The sequence below is a fragment of the Phascolarctos cinereus genome, unplaced genomic scaffold (genome assembly GCF_003287225.1).
Source record: "Phascolarctos cinereus isolate Bilbo 61053 unplaced genomic scaffold, phaCin_HiC Scaffold_1;HRSCAF=81, whole genome shotgun sequence".
NCBI lineage: Eukaryota > Metazoa > Chordata > Mammalia > Diprotodontia > Phascolarctidae > Phascolarctos > Phascolarctos cinereus.
Window position 1 is genome coordinate 235,075,143 of NW_027555514.1, and position 18,631 is coordinate 235,093,773.

The 18,631-nt window shown below is 38.9% G+C and overlaps 1 protein-coding gene across 1 annotated transcript in view; it reads right to left on the reverse strand.

Moving 5' to 3' along the window:
- Window positions 1–18,631, reverse strand: part of BEST3 (bestrophin 3) — a 39,268-nt gene that overhangs the window by 8,429 nt on the left and 12,208 nt on the right. Inside the window, 4 exon segments of the mRNA XM_078149332.1 lie at window positions 10,915–11,066; window positions 12,242–12,322; window positions 14,841–15,155; window positions 17,028–17,182. Coding sequence (XP_078005458.1) covers window positions 10,915–11,066; window positions 12,242–12,322; window positions 14,841–15,155; window positions 17,028–17,182 — 703 coding nt within the window.

Genomic DNA, 18,631 nt, shown 5'->3' on the forward strand with positions numbered 1-18,631 from the left:
AACATGTCAGATATCGCAAGATAACAGTGATTTCAACTGATTTATAATCTGACACAGCTTAAAATGAGTATCAAATGGGGAACATTCATAAAAAATGACCTCCCATTTACAAATGGAATTGAAAGCTCAATAGCAGAACAAAAATACTGTAAAATTAATTAAATAAAAACTCACTTCTCTAGGATTAAGAGCTAACTAAAATAGTACGCTTTTAAAAAAAGCTGTTGTAAAATACCAAATGTTAATATAACTTCCTCCAAAATCTAGCTGTCCTGGTGTCAATCCAGTTTTTGTGATGCAAATCATCACCGATCTGTGTCTTAGTTTCAGAGAGATTGAGTGATTTATTTCTACCATATTGTTAAGAAGGATCAGAGGGAAGATTTGAAGCTAGCTCTACTAGATTCCAAGGCCAGGACACTGTATACTGTGCTATACTGCATCTCTAGTAACCTAGAGTAAGAGAATATTAATTATAGTTTCAATGAATGTTTTAATTAGTTTGATGTTTTTGTGTGTGACTATTTTGGAGGAGGTAGAAGGAATAGGTTGAGTAATAGAGGAATGGGCCAGTCAGTAGTGCAGTGGACAGAGTACAGGGCGTGGAGTCAAGAAGATTCATCTTCCTGAGTTAAAAATCTGTCCTTAGACACTTACTAGTTGTACGACCCTGGGCAAGTCACTTAACTCAGTTTGCCTCACTTTCCTCATCTGTAAAATGAGAAGGAAATGGCAAACCACTATGATATTTTTGTCAAGAAAACCCGAAATTGGGGTCACTAAGAGTTAGGGATGACTGAAACAACTGAACAATAACAATTGAGGAATAGGGCGGAAGTAGAGGAAAGGCAGTGCAATTAACTTTCAGATTAGTAGAATATCATTTCATGTACTAGGAAAAGCATCATGCAGCTTGGTGACACAGTAGATAGGGCACTGGACCTGGAGTCAGAAAGACCTGAGTTTAAATCCTACTTTGACATCTACTACTGAGTCACTTAACCTCTGTTTGTGTTAATCCACTGGAGAAGGAAATGGTAAACCATTCCAGTATCTTGGCCAAGAAAACCCCACAAAGAGTTGAACACGACTAAATGACAACCTGTCAATGTAAGAATAAACAGATATCAATATTACTTTAATTGTTCTTCCTTGTGGTTGTTAACTCCTGACTTTTCTATCATGATCACAATTAATGCTATTTCAATCAAAGCTTCCTAAGAATATTTTATTTCATGTTTTCTTGAGCTATACAAATTGCTCTACAAATTGCTGTGCAAGTATACAAAATATGAACTTCCTGTCACCAGATGTATTCAAGCAGGGGCTTGAACTCCTAGGAATTAGTGGGGGGGTGGCTAGGTGGCGCAGTAGATAGAGCGTAGGTGGATTCAGGAGGACCTGAGTTCAAATCCAGCCTCAGACACTTAACACTTACTAGCTGTGTGACCCTGGGCAAGTCAGTTAACCCCGTTGCCTAACAAAAAACTAAAACAAAAAAAAAAAGGAATTAGTAGAGGGGATTCCTACAGATGGCTTTTAAGGTCCCTTTCAGCACTAAGAGTCTATGCTTTTATGAAAATTCAGAACTTTTGGAGGATAATGTTTTTTAATGGAGATATAAATGTAATTTTTTTAAGTTTAGAGAATAATGTTTTTTAGAGGATAATGTTTTAATGATTTTTTTGAACCATCTTCGGATAGAGAACCCTCTGAGTTGGGAAATGACTTATGTTTCTCTTTGATGTGTAGCTGGTATGATGCTACCACCTAACTTTGTCACCATTGATGGAAGAGTGACTTGTGGTCACTTTGCCCCTTAATTCTTGCTTTCTACATCACGCAAGATTGGACAACTTTTTACCTATGTGACAAGGGGCAAACTTCTTTTACATCTCTGGGTCTCAGTTTCCTCTTCTGTAAAGTGAAGGACCTGGATTATATGCCCTCTAAGATTCCTTTCCAGGTCTACCTCTACGATCTTAGAGCTCGATAACTAGATGGTCACTGAGGCCTCCTCCACTTCTGGTGCTTTCACCCCAGCAATCATATTAGCCTATACCACAAAAAACAGTAGATATGAAATGAGAAAGACCTGGGTTCAAATTCTGCCTCATACTATGTGACCATGGCCACATCCCAACCTCTCAGCATCCCAGGCAGCTCTCTATTACCTTAAGTTACAGATGAGTAAGCTGTCTGTCTGCCTCAGTGGGAGGACTTGGCACACCTATTATTCAGTATACTAAAAAAAGAAATCAAAGGTATGGGGGGGAGGGAAATGCATCTCATTGCAGCCTACTATAGAGAAGTGGAGACTAGAGTTATGAATGATTCACTCCAAGGGTTCTCCTCTTGTCTCTCTTTTGGAAATCATATCATAACCCACCATAAAGAGAATGTGGATGGACATGTGTAACATGTATAAGATTAAAAAAGAGAAGGGTATAGACTGAGAGTCAATAGGAACACTCAGATTGGGCTGTAAAAAAGCTACAAATATGAACTGAATTTATATTCAATTCCTTGGGATGTTCCTGTATACTTATAAACTTTGTATATATTTTTTATATACATTGTATGTATTTGTTTTCATGTTGTTGCTCCCATTGCATCATAAACTTTTTGTCTTTTGCCTCTTTGTATTTCCAGCACTTAGCACAGTGCCTGGCACAGAGTAGAAGCTTAATAACTGTTTATTGATTAATTGTTCCTCCCTACTAAGAAGCTATAGAGTGGAAGGGAAGAAAATGCAGCTTAATAGAAAACAGAGCAAATAAAATAAATGCCTCTGATAAATCTGTGCTCTACTGTACTTAATGATCCAAGATTTAAGACATTTGGGGTTATTTTTATTACACATATAAAACATCATAAAAGATAATGCATTTTTTTTGAGAGGCAGTTGGGGTTAAATGACTTGTCTAGAACCACACAGCTAGTAAGTATCAAGTGCTCAAGTGTCTGAGGCCGGATCTGAACTCAGGTCTTCCTGACTCCAGAGCCGGTTCTCTATCCACTATGCTACCTAGCTGCCCCAAGACTACACATTTCTTGTCTACTAAAACATTCTTATATAATTAGTTCAAAAGGAGCTTTTATGTCAGTAAAAGACCACTTTATAATTATATTGCATCACAGTTTAATAAAGTTTCTGTTGATTAAAAATATATAAGTATATATACATATATAAATATATACTCGTATAAATCTATATACACATATGTTACATATACACACATATATGTATAGATATACACACACATATATTCCTATTATATTTGGAATAGTGCTACTGAGAGTACCTTTGATTTATTATCCAGTCATTAAAAAAGTGCATCTGTTTTAGTATATTTCAGCAGAAAAAGATAATTTTGCTCTCTATAAATGTATTTAGGACTGCTAACTAGGCATGGTGGTGCAGGCCTATAAGGCCAGCCACTGGAGAAGCTGTTTGCTGACAGATCTCTTATAGTTGGGAGCTATGAACTGCAGTAGATGAAGCTGATTTGGTGTCTGCACTAAATTCAGCATGAATATGGTGAACCCCAGGGAGCTGAGGGGCCACTAAATTGCCTAATGTGGAATGATCTGGCCCAGGTCAAAAACTCTTGTGATGATCAGAGTGAGATTGGGTCCCAAAGCAGCCTTTGTATTTTCAGCCTGGGTGAAATAGAGAGATCCAGCTTAAAAAAAAAAACAAAGAAAAGAAAAAGGGACTTTTGGAATGAAGTTTAAGTAAAATTAATTTTTCTAAAATCAGCAGTTATAATTTTTAAAAAATGAGTCACCAAGACAATTCTTCAACTCATCATAAGAGTTCCTATTATGCAGCTTTATTATTTCCCTTCCTTGCAAAAGTGATCATTAATTGACAATGGAGCCTCTTCCTCTATTAGCTCCCATAAGAAATTTAGACTGATAACTAAATTTTTAGCTATTGGAATCATAAAAGAAAGAAAAAAATTGCCTCTTAAAGTGGAAGGCAGTTAGGAGTTGTAAGAGTTCAGTGACTCATAGCATGGATGAGATAGCAGCCTCCCCAGGAGCTGGGATCAGTAACATGGGTAGTACTCTTTCAGGTTAGGCAGTCCAGAAGAGAACTGTGGATTCAATTAGAGGGTGAGAGTGTCCTGCACACATACATGTTGGATGACTCTTTTTGGGAGCAGTTATGGCATCTTTCTTTTCTGGTATCTTAAATCTTCCTTGGATGGATGGATGGATGGATGGATGGATGGATGGATGGGTAGATAAATGGGTGGTTTATTTGCAGTACTTCTAGAATCCATAGAAAACTATGACTTCTTTGTCTTTGCTTGATTGCTCTAGTATATAGGATTAACTGTAGCTCTGAGGGTCATTACATTGTCTGGCTCATCTGTTTTATTTTTCAAAGTCCTGAAAATGTGTGTGAATGGCTAACTCCCATCGCTTCCCAAATAAGCACTTAGGAGCTCTTCAGGTTAGTAGACCTTGAAGAAAAGCATGTTCCTTCAAGTCTGTGATTCATTCCAATGACTAGAATTTTTCCTTTTTTTTTCCAGCAAAGCCTAGTTTATTTTAAGTTCTCTGGGCTTTTCCTGGTAAAGGTCAGTGTATCAAGTATGGATATTTATAATTTACACTAAGAAAAACATTATTATTCTTAGAACTGCTGGTGCGCTTTCTTGCTAAGCATCTTATCAGTGACATCTGTTTTTGCTGCTTGCAGACTTTTTCTTCATCTTGGCTAAGAATATTTCCAAAATTAAGCTAATGAAGAGATACCCCCAATTAATACAGCAGATCATGCATAGCCTAATCAGAGAATGATGCTAAAATGCTGAAGAGCCCAAACTAAACATGTTTGAAGAAAAGGATTCATGAGAAAATAAAGAGGCAGTGTGGTCTGTATTACAGTCTGTAGTAGGCTGGACTTCCAATCAGTGAAGGCCTGGGTTTAAATCCCACCTTAGATACTAGTTATATGATCCTGGGCAAGTTATTTAACCTCTCTCAATCAATCAACAAACATTTACTAAGCACTTACTACGTGTCAGTCACTATGCTAAGCATCAGGAATAAAAAGAAAAGGCAAAAACAGTCCCTACCCTAAAAGAACTTACTTTCTAATGGAGCAGTCACACATACAGAGATAATTACAAGACACATGCAGAATAGATGGAAAGATCCTTAGAGCAGTTGGGCATACCAGCTGGCAAAAGCTTTCTATAGAAGATGACATTTTTGATGAGTCTTGAAAGAGGTCAGGAGTTCTAAGGGACAGAGTGAAGGAGGGAGAGCATTCCAAACATGGGCAAAAACTAATACAAAGGAATGGAGATGGGAGAGGGAACATATCCTGTGAGGAACCGCCAGTTGGCCAGCATGATTGGATGATAGAATGAATGGAGGGAAGTAATGTATAAGGCTGGAAATATAGGAAGGAGACAGGTTGTGAAGAGCTTTAGACACCAAACAGAGGAGTTTATATTTGATCCTGGAGGCAATAGGAAGGCATTGGAGTTTATTGAGAAGGAAGGTCAGCTTTTAGGAAAAAATTACTCCAGCAACTGTGTGGAAGACGTACTGGAGTGGGGAGAGATGAGTCAGGGACACCAACTGGAAGGCTGCTATAATAGTCTAGAGAAGTGGTGAGATCCTGAATGAGGGTGGTGGCTGTATGAATAGAGAGAAGGGAGCTTAAATAAGAGATGCTGTAAAGAAAACATAACAAGATTTGGAAACTGAGTGTATACATGGTATGAGGGAGAATGAGGAATTCAGGATGACATTGAGGCTGTGAACCTAGGTGATGGGAAAGGATTCTCATGACTTCCATAGTAAGAGGAAAATTTGGAAGAGGGTAGAGCTTGGGCTGAAAGTTAATGAGTTCTGTTGAATTTGAGAAAGGTATGGGACATTCAGTTTGAAATGTCCAGTAGGCACTCTCCAGGAAGAGAGTGCAACCAGAGCACAGAAGGTACTGACTGAGGGTGGAGGCATTGGTGGTCTTGGTGACCAGTATGGGATAAAGGACTGGAGATCAGTAGAGAGTCTGAGGCTAGAAATATAGCTTTTGAAGTTATTTCCTTAGAGAATATATTTTAATTCATGGGAGTTGATGAAATCATTAAGTGAGAAAGTTTTTGGGGAAAGAGAAGAGGGCCCAGGACAGAACCTTGGGATCATTCATGATTAGCAGGCATGATATGTGAAGATTCCACAAAGATGACTGAGAAGGAGCACCGAGACAGGCAGGAGGGGAACCCAGAGAGAGACACACACACAGAGCAGTGTCACAAAAACCCAGAGAGGAGAGAGTATCCAGGAATAGAAGGTGGCTGACAGCATCAGATGCTGCAGAGAGGTCAAGAAGGATGAGGACTGAGTTAAGGTCATTAGTTATGGCAATTAAGAAATCATTGGTAACTCTGCAGAGAGCAGTTTCAATTGAATGATGAGATTCCAATCCAGACTACAGGAAATTTGGAAGAGATTGAGAGGAAAGGAAGCAGAAACACTGAATATAGATTGATCTTTCAAGGAGTTTGGCTGAGAAGAAGAGGAGAGATATAGAGCAATAGCTGGTAGAGATGGTAGGATATGGAGAAAATTTTTCAAGGACAGGGGAGACAGGTATGATTGCAGGCAGTAAAGAAGAAATCAGTAGATATGGGTAAATATAAAATTAGAAAATAGGGATGGGAATGGAGGCAAACTAATGGAGAATGCTAGGGGATGTGACCAAGGGCATATGTAGAGGGGTGGTGGCCTTGGAAGGAGAAGGACTATTTTTTAATCAGAGGCTGAAATAAAGGAGATAGACAGAAATGCAGCCAGAGCAATGTTAGATCAGAAAAGGGAAAATAGAGGTATTGTGGCAAATGTTTTCAATAGTTTGATGTATGAGGCAAGGTCCTCAGCTGAGCATTGAGGAAAAGGTGGCATGGGAATTTTAAGGGGGAAAAAGGGTTTGGAATAGTTGACAGAGTGAATGCCTTGCTTCAGTGAGGTCCCAGTGAAGATTAGATAACTTAAATTTGTAGTTCACCCTTTCAATACACTTCAATGGCTTCTTTCAGCTTGGTTCAATAGAACATGGGTAGGACCAAAGGAGAAAGGTGGCGGGAGTAAGCCAGGGTTGGGGTTTGACAATAAGACAAGAGATTCAAGAGTGAGACAGCATAGAGTTGAACTGGTTCACCAAGGGGTCAAGGGAGGAGAGTGTAACCAGAGCAAGAGTAATGACTTGGGAAGTGATCAAGGAAGCAGAGAGTGACCAGAGCAGAGAAGGTACTGACTGAGGTTGGAGGTATTGGTAGTCATAGTAAGGATGAATAATAGGGTTAAAAGTAGTAAGGCATAGGGAGAGATAGAATGAAAACAGATTGTGATCAGATAAAGGATTTCTTAAACATGGAAGTGAAATGTAGGTAATGGCAAGATCAAGGATATGGTCAACTCTATGTAAGTTGAAGTGAAATGGAGTAGGTCAAGTGAAATGAGTAGCATGAAGAGCTAGAAAGTCCCTTGGTTTCTGAGGAAGCTATTCAACCTCAGTTTCTTCATCTATAAGATGAGAAAGTCGGATTCAATGACGTCTAATGTCTTATTCTACTCTAACTCTATGATCCTAGGATATGAGGAAATGAATACAAATGCAAATACAGATAAAATAAAAAGGATTTGAAAGAACCCAATTGGCTTGGATAATGGCTTAGGAGGTGGAGTTGGATGGCAATTCAAAGAGAATTTGCCAAGTGCCTAAAGAATGAACAAACAATTAAACTTTTTCCTAGTCCAGAACTTTGAAATATGTGTTAAGATAACTAATATGACAACAGGAAAATTCCTGCCTTTTCATTAACTATGTAGCTTTGATGAAAAGAGGGAGACAGAATGTCAAAGAAAATTGTCTCTCAACACTGGGATACCTCTTTTCTGATTTCAGAGAATTGCACCTGTTCACTCCCCCACCTCCCAGTTCAGAACTTTCCTCCAATTAGAAATCAGATTACCCAATTTTGTACACTGGCTAATTGTTTTCTTTTAATAAATTGGTTTTATTTGATTAAATGTTTTTAATGCATAAAAATCTGTCTTCCCCTGTATTGAGGGTCCAGCCCTAGGCTGAGGAGATCTGATCCTGACTTGTTATGTACTTGGCATGCATTGCTTAATAAAGCAATATGCTCAGAAGCTCAAATCTTTGTTTCCTCAATCACTTCATCTTTCACACACCCTAATACCAAGATCCAGTGGCAAGAAACTTCAAAAATTAAAGTTCAAAAGCAGCATCCCTTTCTGTACCAGGAACCTAAGCTGAATTGAGGGAGAAGGGGATGAATGATCAGGACTTCATAGGCTCATAGCTTTACAGCTGGAAGTGACCTCAGAAGTTGTTTAGCCCAACTCTTTCATTTTCCAGGTGAGGAGACTTCAGAAATGCTAAGCCATTTGCCTGAGTCTTCTGACTCCAAATCCATTTCTCTCCCCACTGTACCTAACTCCCCCTAGTCTGCTTTAGTTTTTAATTCTGCTGCTAAAGCAATCCAAGTGCTAGACCTGTTTTAACTCTTTACTTATTCATATCTAGGATGAGTAAGAGACCTGGCTTCTACCCTAGTTCCTTAATTCTATTTTTTTAGTCACAACTGGGTTTTTTTTTCCATTCCAAATCTTTTATCCACTGCCCATCATTAGTCAGTCTTTTTTTGGGTGGAGATTTTTTTTTTTAGTCAGTCTTTTTTTGATGGGGGAGTGGTGGGTGAGTATTGAAAAGAAAGTCTATCTCCAATATAAAGAGGCCAAAATATAAGGTTTTTTAACTGAGAGAGAGAGAGAGGGAGAGAGAGAGAGAGAGAGAGAGAGAGAGAGAGAGAGAGAGAGAGAGAGAGAGAAAGAGAGAGAGAGAATACCTTGGACCACTATGGAAAAACAATTGATTAAACGCTGTAAATTTAGTACTCTAAAGTAATTACATGTAATGATCTAATTATAGTAATAGCAGTAATTTGTATGTACCAGGAATATCGATAACTCTCTCCTTTTGCCTAGATCCTCAGACATTTAGTATCAACTAGAGAAAAAAACAAACGCTTCTAAGTCTCTCTATATCTATATCTTGGAAGACAAAACAAGTCCATCAAAAAAAAAATCACATTTTCAGCTACAAAATAGAGAAAGTTGCCAGATGGACCCAGAGATCTGTCATCACAGAATGTGTTACACAAGATTTAAAATGGCAAGAGACAGGAATGAATAAATTACTCTTTAAGGAGATTCTCAAATGATAGGAAATAAGAATGAGACTAGCTCTGGCCAGCCTAACCTGGCCAAAAAGGGTTAGTCATTAAAGGGGAATATATGGTTTCAATTAAGTCTTACCCAAATATCATATGCTTACCAGGGCTTAGTACAGTGCCTTTCAAACAGAAGATATTGAATAAAAGTTTGCTAAATGGAATTGAAATAGACTTTCAAGTATTAACAAGGTGATTTGAGGGCCTCTTAACCAGGTCCCCTTGACCAAAAATATCTCCCTTATCACCTGTCACAGTGTCTGAAATTCTATCATTGTGATTCACTTCCTTTGAGTCTTGAAGGACTTCTGGTCTGTAAGAGTCCCTTATTAGAATTCAAATATTCCCATTATCAGTTAGTAGTTAACTGAGGGCAAAGCCCTGAAGGAAAAGAGGAAAACAGGATAGGCATCAAATAGGAAGGAAAAGTATTGACTGTGAGAGTAGTGAGGAATTACAAAAGTAAACTTACTATGAATTTTGACCCAGAGTAACAGGCAGATACTAATAATGAACCCAAACTTAATTGTAAGTTTAAAAAAAATCTCTGCAACATTCCTCCTCCCTCACCATTTTCTAAAAATGAACACTATAGCTCTTTTTTTTTAAACTATTAACTGTGCTTGCTTTATTTTACTTTCATTTGCTTTTACTAATTTCTTTGGGTCTCAGGTTACTTGAGCACAGACAATATTGATATAACTGCCATAGGTTCAAAGTTCTCATGTTTCAAAAAGACCAAGGACTTTCGAGAAAATTACTCTGGCAAAACCTTCTGTTTCCTAGTATTGTGTGAGCTCCATCTAGATCAGCAATGCCATCAATGAGCTTCTTTTGAATACCTTGAGTATCTGGGAGGTCATGTGGACATAAAGTCATCACATCATGAAAAGTGGAAATATACAGCTATGCTTAAGAAGCCTAGAATAAGTAGGCTCATCACTTGATATTAAAACCAAAATAAAATGCCAGTTAACTTCAGGATTGGAAAAGGAAGCTATTCTTAAACTGATACCCACATTATCATTTTTCTTTCTACCCCTTGCAAACCATCACTTGCAACTAAAATTGAATAAGCTTAGAGTTTTGAGAATACAGTTTTTGTGGGTATTCATAACAAGTTTCAAGACCAGGGGTGAGCACTAACAATGACAATAGCTAGCATTTAAATAGCATCTATTATATGCCAGGCACTATGCTAAGCACTTTACGAATATAATTTCATCTGATCTTCACAACAACTCTGGGAGGTTATTATTGTCCCCATTTTACAGCTGAGAAAACTGACGCAAACAGCGGTTAAGTGATTTGCCCAGGGTCACACAGCTAGATAGTGTCTTTTTTAAAAAAAATCTAAATAAGTTCATTGATGACTTTTGCTTTTATATCATAGTAATTTCTGGATGACCCTCTGCCATTCCTGTGATTGAATCCTCCACGGTGACCAAAAAAAAAGATGTAGTCACAGCTAATAAGTTTCTGATGCTACATTTGAAACCAGGTCTTCCTCGTTTCAGACCCAGTGCTCTATCCATTGTACCACCAAGCTTCTTCTAGAGAATGAGTAGCTCTAAGATTTGTTGAATTCTTACCTACTCAGATTGCTCACAAAAGATATACTATTTACCCCATGTGAATCGTTGATCCCAGGAAGGAGGGAATGCAGTAGTCAGCAGCTGCCAGTGTGTAAGGGGGTTGTGCAGCTGAATCATCCCAGTAAATATCCTTCTTCATCTTGGGTAGTCTCATGTGCATTTCATCCACAGCCAAAAGGGAGACCTACAGTATCATATTATTAGAATAGATCAGGTCCTAGGATGATAAGATCATAGACTTTGAGTTGGAAGGGACCTTAGAGGTCACCCAGTCCAACCCTCCTCATTTTGCAGAGGAAGAAGCAGATGGAGAGAGGTCAAGTTACTTGCCAAAGGTCACCCAGGTTGTTAATTGGCAGAGCCAGGATCTGAACCCAGTTCTTCCTGACCCCAACCCCACACTCTTTCCATGGAGGATAAAAATGAAGTTCCCACAGACTGGTCTGGGATTTAGGAACAGAACAGCAAAAACCTAATGGTGTGCCTATGAACCTACTCTGCTGGAGTAGTCTCTAGCCGTAACTCTGCCTTGAAGGTTTCAGGTGACCTTGGGGAAGTTGCTTACCTTCTTAGTGCTGCATTTTGTGCTAAGAGTAGACTAGTCTTGGACCTAGGCTGAAGGACTGTGTTGCATTAGTGAGACAATGTGGTCCTCTCTATGATGTTTGGGATCCTTTAAGGGAAGGCTCATACAAATACAAAGCAGTAGTAACTGGAGCGCTGAATGGCCTTTACTCAACTGGTCAAGTACCTGTGGGGGAAGAGGAAGCTGTGTGGGGTCTTCCTAGAAGGAATACCTCCCTATGCCAGGCCTATGAACACTGCAGCACTCCCTCCCAGGCTGCCTTCCTTCGAGGGGTGAGGGGAAGCTACTAAGTGGCTGATTCTGATCTGGCCCAGATTCCCAGTGATCAGACATCTTTAACATCTGGTCACCTCTGTGAACTTGGGGTCTTACACCATCTTGAGATGGGCAACCATTTACATGATTGTTGAACTGTCTGGTGGCACTGGAGAAAGAGATTGAAGAATGAATTAGTAACAAGGCCTCAGCTTCTCCACTGGAAGGGAGGGGAGGGTTCTGAAGGGTTGATCAAACTTACAAAGAACGTTGGCGGGGCTAAGCATCCCTGCAACCCAGATTCAGTCCTATGGGAGAAGAGCAGGTACACAGAGAGGGGAAATGAGCCTTATCAGGTCATACAGGACATGGAGAGTCAATTTCCTCCTGTTTACCACTGAGGCTATTTACTGCATTCACAGGCACAACTATAGAGCCTTTATTAACATTTAGGTATATTGACAGTGATTTGTCACTCTAAATGTTTGTAAATAAGATGGGAGAAAAAAGCCACTGACCTGTAAATTTCTATCTATACACCAGTTAGTTTCAAAATCGTCATCATCTTCACCAAATGGGTTGATAAGTTGCTCTGCCACCTATAGTTAAGAACAAAGCCCGAATCAGGCCTCAACTTGGGGTAAGTAAGGCCTACTTCTTGTCCCTTTTGGGATCCATTATGGCCTAAAGCAAAGTCCAGGAAAGTAGCTGATTGTTTCTGCTGTTCTAGGTAGTAATGATCAACTTATCACATTTCAAAAATTAATTTTTATTCAGAACTTAAGCAAATGCCAAATAAAATAGACATTTGCATTTTCATAGCTAGCATTTATAAACCACCTTAAGGTTTGCAAAGCACTTTAGAATTATTATCTCATTTTAATCTCACAATAACCCTGGGAAGCTGGTGCTATTATTATCCTCATTTTTTTGGCAGGGGGCTAGGCAATGGGGTTAAGTGACTTGCCCAGGGTCACACAGCTAGTAAGTGTTATGTATCTGAGGCCGGATTTGAACTCAGGTCCTCCTGAATCCAGGGCCGGTGCTCTATCCACTGCGCCACCTCGCTGCCCCTATTATCCTCATTTTATAGATGAGGCAACTGAGGCAGACAGAGGTTAAGTGACTTGCCCAAGGTCACACAGATAGTAAGTTTCTGAATTTGAACTCAGGTCTTCCTGCACTCTGTTCACTGCTCCTCCTAGTCACACACACACACACATGCACACACAGTGAAACAGGAAAAGGATATGAAACTGCAGGCATCTATTATATATGAATTGCTTTTCTTTTTAAGTATTTGATAACATCAACCCATAGATTTCAAAGCTGTGCTACTAGTCTGGCCTTTTTTCTACCCATAGCGTATGCTTAAAGATGTTTGCTGTGTTGTGCAGTAATTACTTTTCACAGGGTAGAGCAGAAACAAGGTGATAACTGCAGATTATTGGCATGTGAACTATTAATGCTTAATTCTTCTCTGTTTATGGAATAGAGGAGATATTCCCAGTTCAAAGTTCATATCTTTTACTCTACGGTCTTCGGGCATTGGGGCACGAAGAATCAATATAAGTATGTGCTTTAATGATATTATTATAAATCTAATGAAGGCATTCAGCCTAATAAATAAATAAATACAATTAGCCATCAAAGAAGTGCCCATCTTCATTTAAGTGCTTACTGTTTATAATCTACCTTGGGATATTGTTATACTGTATTCAACATCACCTGCCAATTGGCTCCTCAGTTGCAAAATCATAATGTCATAATTGCTCACAGGATTTAGAGTTGGAAAGGATTCTAGGCAGCCTCTTTTTACAGATGAGGCAACTGAAGCTAGAGAGATTAAATGATTTGTGTGAGGTCATTTCGATGAGTAGCAAGCTGCAGGGGGAGGGGATTAAATCTACTTCCTTCAACTCAAACCCAGTGTTCTTTGCAGTATACCACACTGCTTGACAGAGGAGCTGTTTCATTTTTTTTGTCTTTGTATCTCCAGTGTCTGGCACACAATAATCGCTTAATAAATGCTTGTTGATTATTCTCCTTAAGAATGAGCTTCTCATGCCTCAATTGATAAATGGTCAAAGGATATGAACAGTATTGTTTTTGATGAAGAAATCAAAACAATTTGTAGTCATATGAAAAAAAAAATGCCCTAAAGCATTATTGATTAGAGAAATATAAGTTCAAACAACTTTGAGCTATCATCTCACACCTATCAGATTGGCTAAGATGATAAAAGGGGAAAATGACACATGTTGGAGAGGATGTGGAAAAACTGGGACACTTATACATTGTTGGTGAAGTGTGAACTGACCCAACCTTTTTGGAGAGCAATTTGGAGCTATGCCTAAAGAGTTATAGAACTGTGCATACCCTTTGACTCAGCAATATTGCTACTAGGTCTGTTTCCCAAGATGACCAGGGAAAAAAGAAAAGAACCCATATGTTCTAAAATATTTATAGCAGCTCCTTTTATGGTGTCAAAGAACAGGAAATTGAGGGGATGTCCATCAATTGGGGAATGGCTGAACAAGTTGTGGTATATGGTTGTGATGGAATACTACTGTGCTGTAAAAAATGATGAACAGGTTGATTTTAGAAAAACATGGAAAGACTTGCATGAAATAAGGAAGAGTGAAATGAGCAGAACCATGAGAATGTTATATACAGTAACAGCAACATCATTTGAAGAATAACTGTATATGACTAAGTTATTCTGACTATTGTAAACCTCAAATCAACTACAAAGGACCTGTGAAGGAAGCTGCTTACACCTCTAGAAAAAGAACTGATACATACATACAAACACACATACATACACACACACATACATACATACATACATACATATATACATATGTATATCTGTATCAAGTGATGGCCTTCTCTGGTGCAGGGTGGGGAAGGAGGGAAGGAGACAGCTCAGAGCTTAAAATGCAACAAAATTAAAAAGAATTAAATTTTTAAAAGAGAGTGAGTTTCTAAGAACTCAGTGACGGCAGTTTGGCAAATGGCACAGATATAGTTTTAATTCCTCAATGAAATGAAATGAAACTGATGAGAGAAATTACAAACCAATTCTCAGTGGCCAGAGCTTAAATTGTTGACTACCTTGAGCCATCCTGCATAGAAGAAGAACTGTAAGAGAGTAAAGATTGGAATGTAGAGATCTAAGTCGTGTCCTGCATAGCCTTTGGTGGGATCCAAAAATTGACGTCCAATCAAGCATGCAAAGAAGAAGGTATAGACAGCAAGGGTGACAACCTGCGATAAAGAGAAATCTCAGTGGGAGAGAGAACCAGAATGGGGGTACAGAAGCCCAAATAAGATTTGGAAGTAATTCTCTACCTGGGTGTAGACAAGTGGAATCCCAACCCAGTCATAGCCGAACAAGAGGCTGCACCAAGATCGATACCGATTCATCTCCTAATTCAGAAACATACAGCTTTTGTGACTTGTTAAAATGACAGTGAGGAGGGGCAGAGGTAGACGTGGTAAGAATGGCTGAGGGATGACTATAAACCAGGATAAAGATGGCACTTACAAGCTGGATCTCTAATCTAATTAGATGGACTTTCTTATAGAGTATATAAAGAGCCTCTAAAAACAGCTAACAAAAGGAGTAGTAAAAATACTTTGCATCAGGCAATGCCACTGAAATAAGCATGTCACCTCCCAAGCTGATGGATTTGATGGGTACACCATTAATCTGAATATGTAATTTTCAAGAAGAAACAAAGGCTCATGATTTTGTAGTAGTATCTCATCGTCATCATCATCATCATCATTATCATCATCATCATCATCATCATCATCATCATCATCATGACTGATGAATTCATAGAGCTTTAATGTTTGCCAAGCATGTTACATGTGCTATCTCATTTGAACCTCAAAACAGCCTTATAAGGCTAGCCTTATTCGTATGTAATTTGCAGATGAGGAAACCGAGGTTCAGAGAGGTGAGCGAATAATCACCAAAGTAAGTTGGAGTTAAGATTTGAACTTAGGTCTCTTCTGATTCCAAGTTCAATACTCTTTCTACCATAACATATTGCCTCTTTCTTCTTTCTATCATCTTTCATCCTTCATCAGTGTGGCAATATGGCTCAGTAGAAAAAACAATGAACCTGGAATCAGCAACTTGAGTTCAAACTCTGGCTCTGATTCTAGTTGTGTATCTATGAACAAGTCTCTTGAACTTAAGACTGTTTCTTCATCTGTAAAATGGGGAGAATAATCGTTGAATTAACTACTTCACAGGGATGTTGTAATGAAAGTAACAAGTAAATATGAAAAAATTTTTTAAAAATTAAAAAAAAAAAGAGTCAGAGGACCGGGCTTTAAATTCTAACTCATTTGCTTACTTATTGCTAGTGTGATCATGGTCTAGTAACTAGCCTTTGTGGGCTTTAGTTTCCTTATCTGCAAAATAAGGGCTTTGAATTTTATTATCTCTTAGGTCACTATCAACTTTATAGCTAGGATCCTATGAGTCTATCATTCTATGATTTCCGATGTTGGTCAGAGGTCATGATGGAAAGATTTTTTTATTTTTACTGGACCTGTGATTTCCAACGGGAAACTCCCTCTAACAAAGCAGACTGATCCTGGCTCTGTAACTTACAGTCTTAGAGAGCTGCCATGGGCATGCTAATGACTTGCCCAAGGTCACGCAGTCAGTATGTATCAGATATGGAACATAAACCCAGGTCTTCCTGACTCCGAGGCCAGCTCTTAACTGCTATACCATTCTCCTCTTCTCTGGATGGAGAAATAAGAGTTAAAAATTCAAATAAAATCATTCTAAGCATTTCAGAAGGGAGTTTAAGAGACTGTAATTTGTCATTAATTTTTTGAAAAGATTAACTATTTTTCTCCCAACAGAAAAAACATACTACAGATGAGTAATATCCTCCCTTTTCATACTTGAATACTAATTTGATTTCAGCATGGGCTCAGGGCTTCTGATCTGGTCCACTGCCATCCCTGGTGAACTGATTTGACCCTGGGTATTTTGAGGATCCCCAGTAAAGTGAGATTTTGTTTTTAAGTATCCTGGCGCAAACTCTAAGTTTTAAAATTGTTCTGGAACTAATCAGTATTGCTTGAGACCAAGGGTGGCTTGGAGTTAGACACTTTTAGTCTCTTCTGGGTCTAGGCTCTTCAGGTGACATTATAGAGGGCTTTCATTTCCCTGTCACAGAGCAAAATTACCAGCCAATGTAATGGAGATGACTATTCTTCCTTCCTGTTCCATGACTGCTAGCTTTTGTCCTCAGGTTGTGAAGTACTTACAGTCATTAATGATTGTAGATCAACACTGTCTCTGATTCTTCCTTCTTTTCGGGCTTTAGATGCCAGATTTCCAAACCAGATGAATGGAACCCAGTATTTCAGATGTGGAGATTTAAGGTTATCAAACAATTTTCTTTCATCTGCTGTCATAAAGCCTATATAGAAAAGAAAGATAGCTGAAGTATGCTATTTCCTATTCAATTCCACAAGCTTTTTTTTTGTTTTTGTTTTTGTTTTTTTTGGACAACCTCTTATATGTTGGTATACTGAGAACTAAAAAACAGTACCTGCCCTTGAGGAGCTTACACCCTTCCTGGGGAGATGGATTCTTACATTGGTATGAGTTGGATTTGATGGCCACCAAGGTCCCTTCCAACTGAAGTCCTATAATTCAGTGATTTGGTGCCCGTAATCGATAGCTCAGAGCCTGGTGTCTCTGGTTCACGGTTGTAGCTGTTGACTAATTGGCCCTCTTCCTTGAATTTAGCAGATGGGTTCACTTTGCTTTGTAACAATAAACCCACTCACAAGGTTTTAAGATCAGGTAGTTGACACAATTTTGCCCTTGAGTTAGAGGCAATGTGGTGTAGTGGATAGAGAGCTAGATGGGAAAAATTGCCTTCAAATATGACTTATGACCATGGGTAAGTCCCTGAGCCTCTCGGTGCTCTGGGAAACTTTCTAAGTTATGAGTTACATACAAGGTACCAACCTGCATTGTTAGAGATTTCCTCACTTGAGAATTTCCTATACCAAAGAATTCACGGGTCCAGTCTCCATTCCCATTTTGTCCTTGAGACATACAATATTTCTTCAGTACGTTAAAGACCTCTTATTTTGTTGGTGTGTGCACGCCCTCTGCTAACATAGATTGCATTCCCTCTATGACTTAGTCATCAGTATCCATGATTTTTCTTTGTATGTGAAGAATTCTTCATTCTGTGGCCAGTCTGGTGATGAATCCCTCTGAACTTAGCTAGGCTGATGTACAACAGATGTATTCTCCTTCACTGGGCCCATACCCAAAGCTCATTCAGTCTGGTAGTACTGTTGTTATTCATTTTCAGTTGTGTTTGACTCTTTGTGACCCTATTTGGGGTTTTCATGGCAGATATACTGCAGTAGTTTGCCATTTCCTTCTCCAGCTCATTTTACAGGTGAACAAACTGAGGCAAACAGGGTTAAGTGACTTGCCCAGGGTCACATAGCTAGTAAGTGTTTGGGGCCAGATTTGACCTCAGGTCTTCCTGACTCCAAGCCTGGTGATCAATCCACTGCACCACCTAGCTCCCCCTTGGTAGTACTACCGGAGTGAATACTCCACTAGTATAGGCTTTGAGAAACCAGGGTGACCACCATATTGGTATGAGCCATCAGAGTAGGACTTTAGTGGATGGGGATAGGCCACAAAACTTCCAAAAATGACCATTCACTTCACTACAGGATGGCCCCAAAATTTTAGAGCTATTAAAACTTAAAACAGCATTAAGACTTTTGGGCTGCCCTATATAATTTTTTTCAGTTATCTTGGGATAACTTCTCATATCATTTGTCTTTCACATGTATGAGCCAAATAGACCTGGCATGTTATTTCTAAGCTGTCA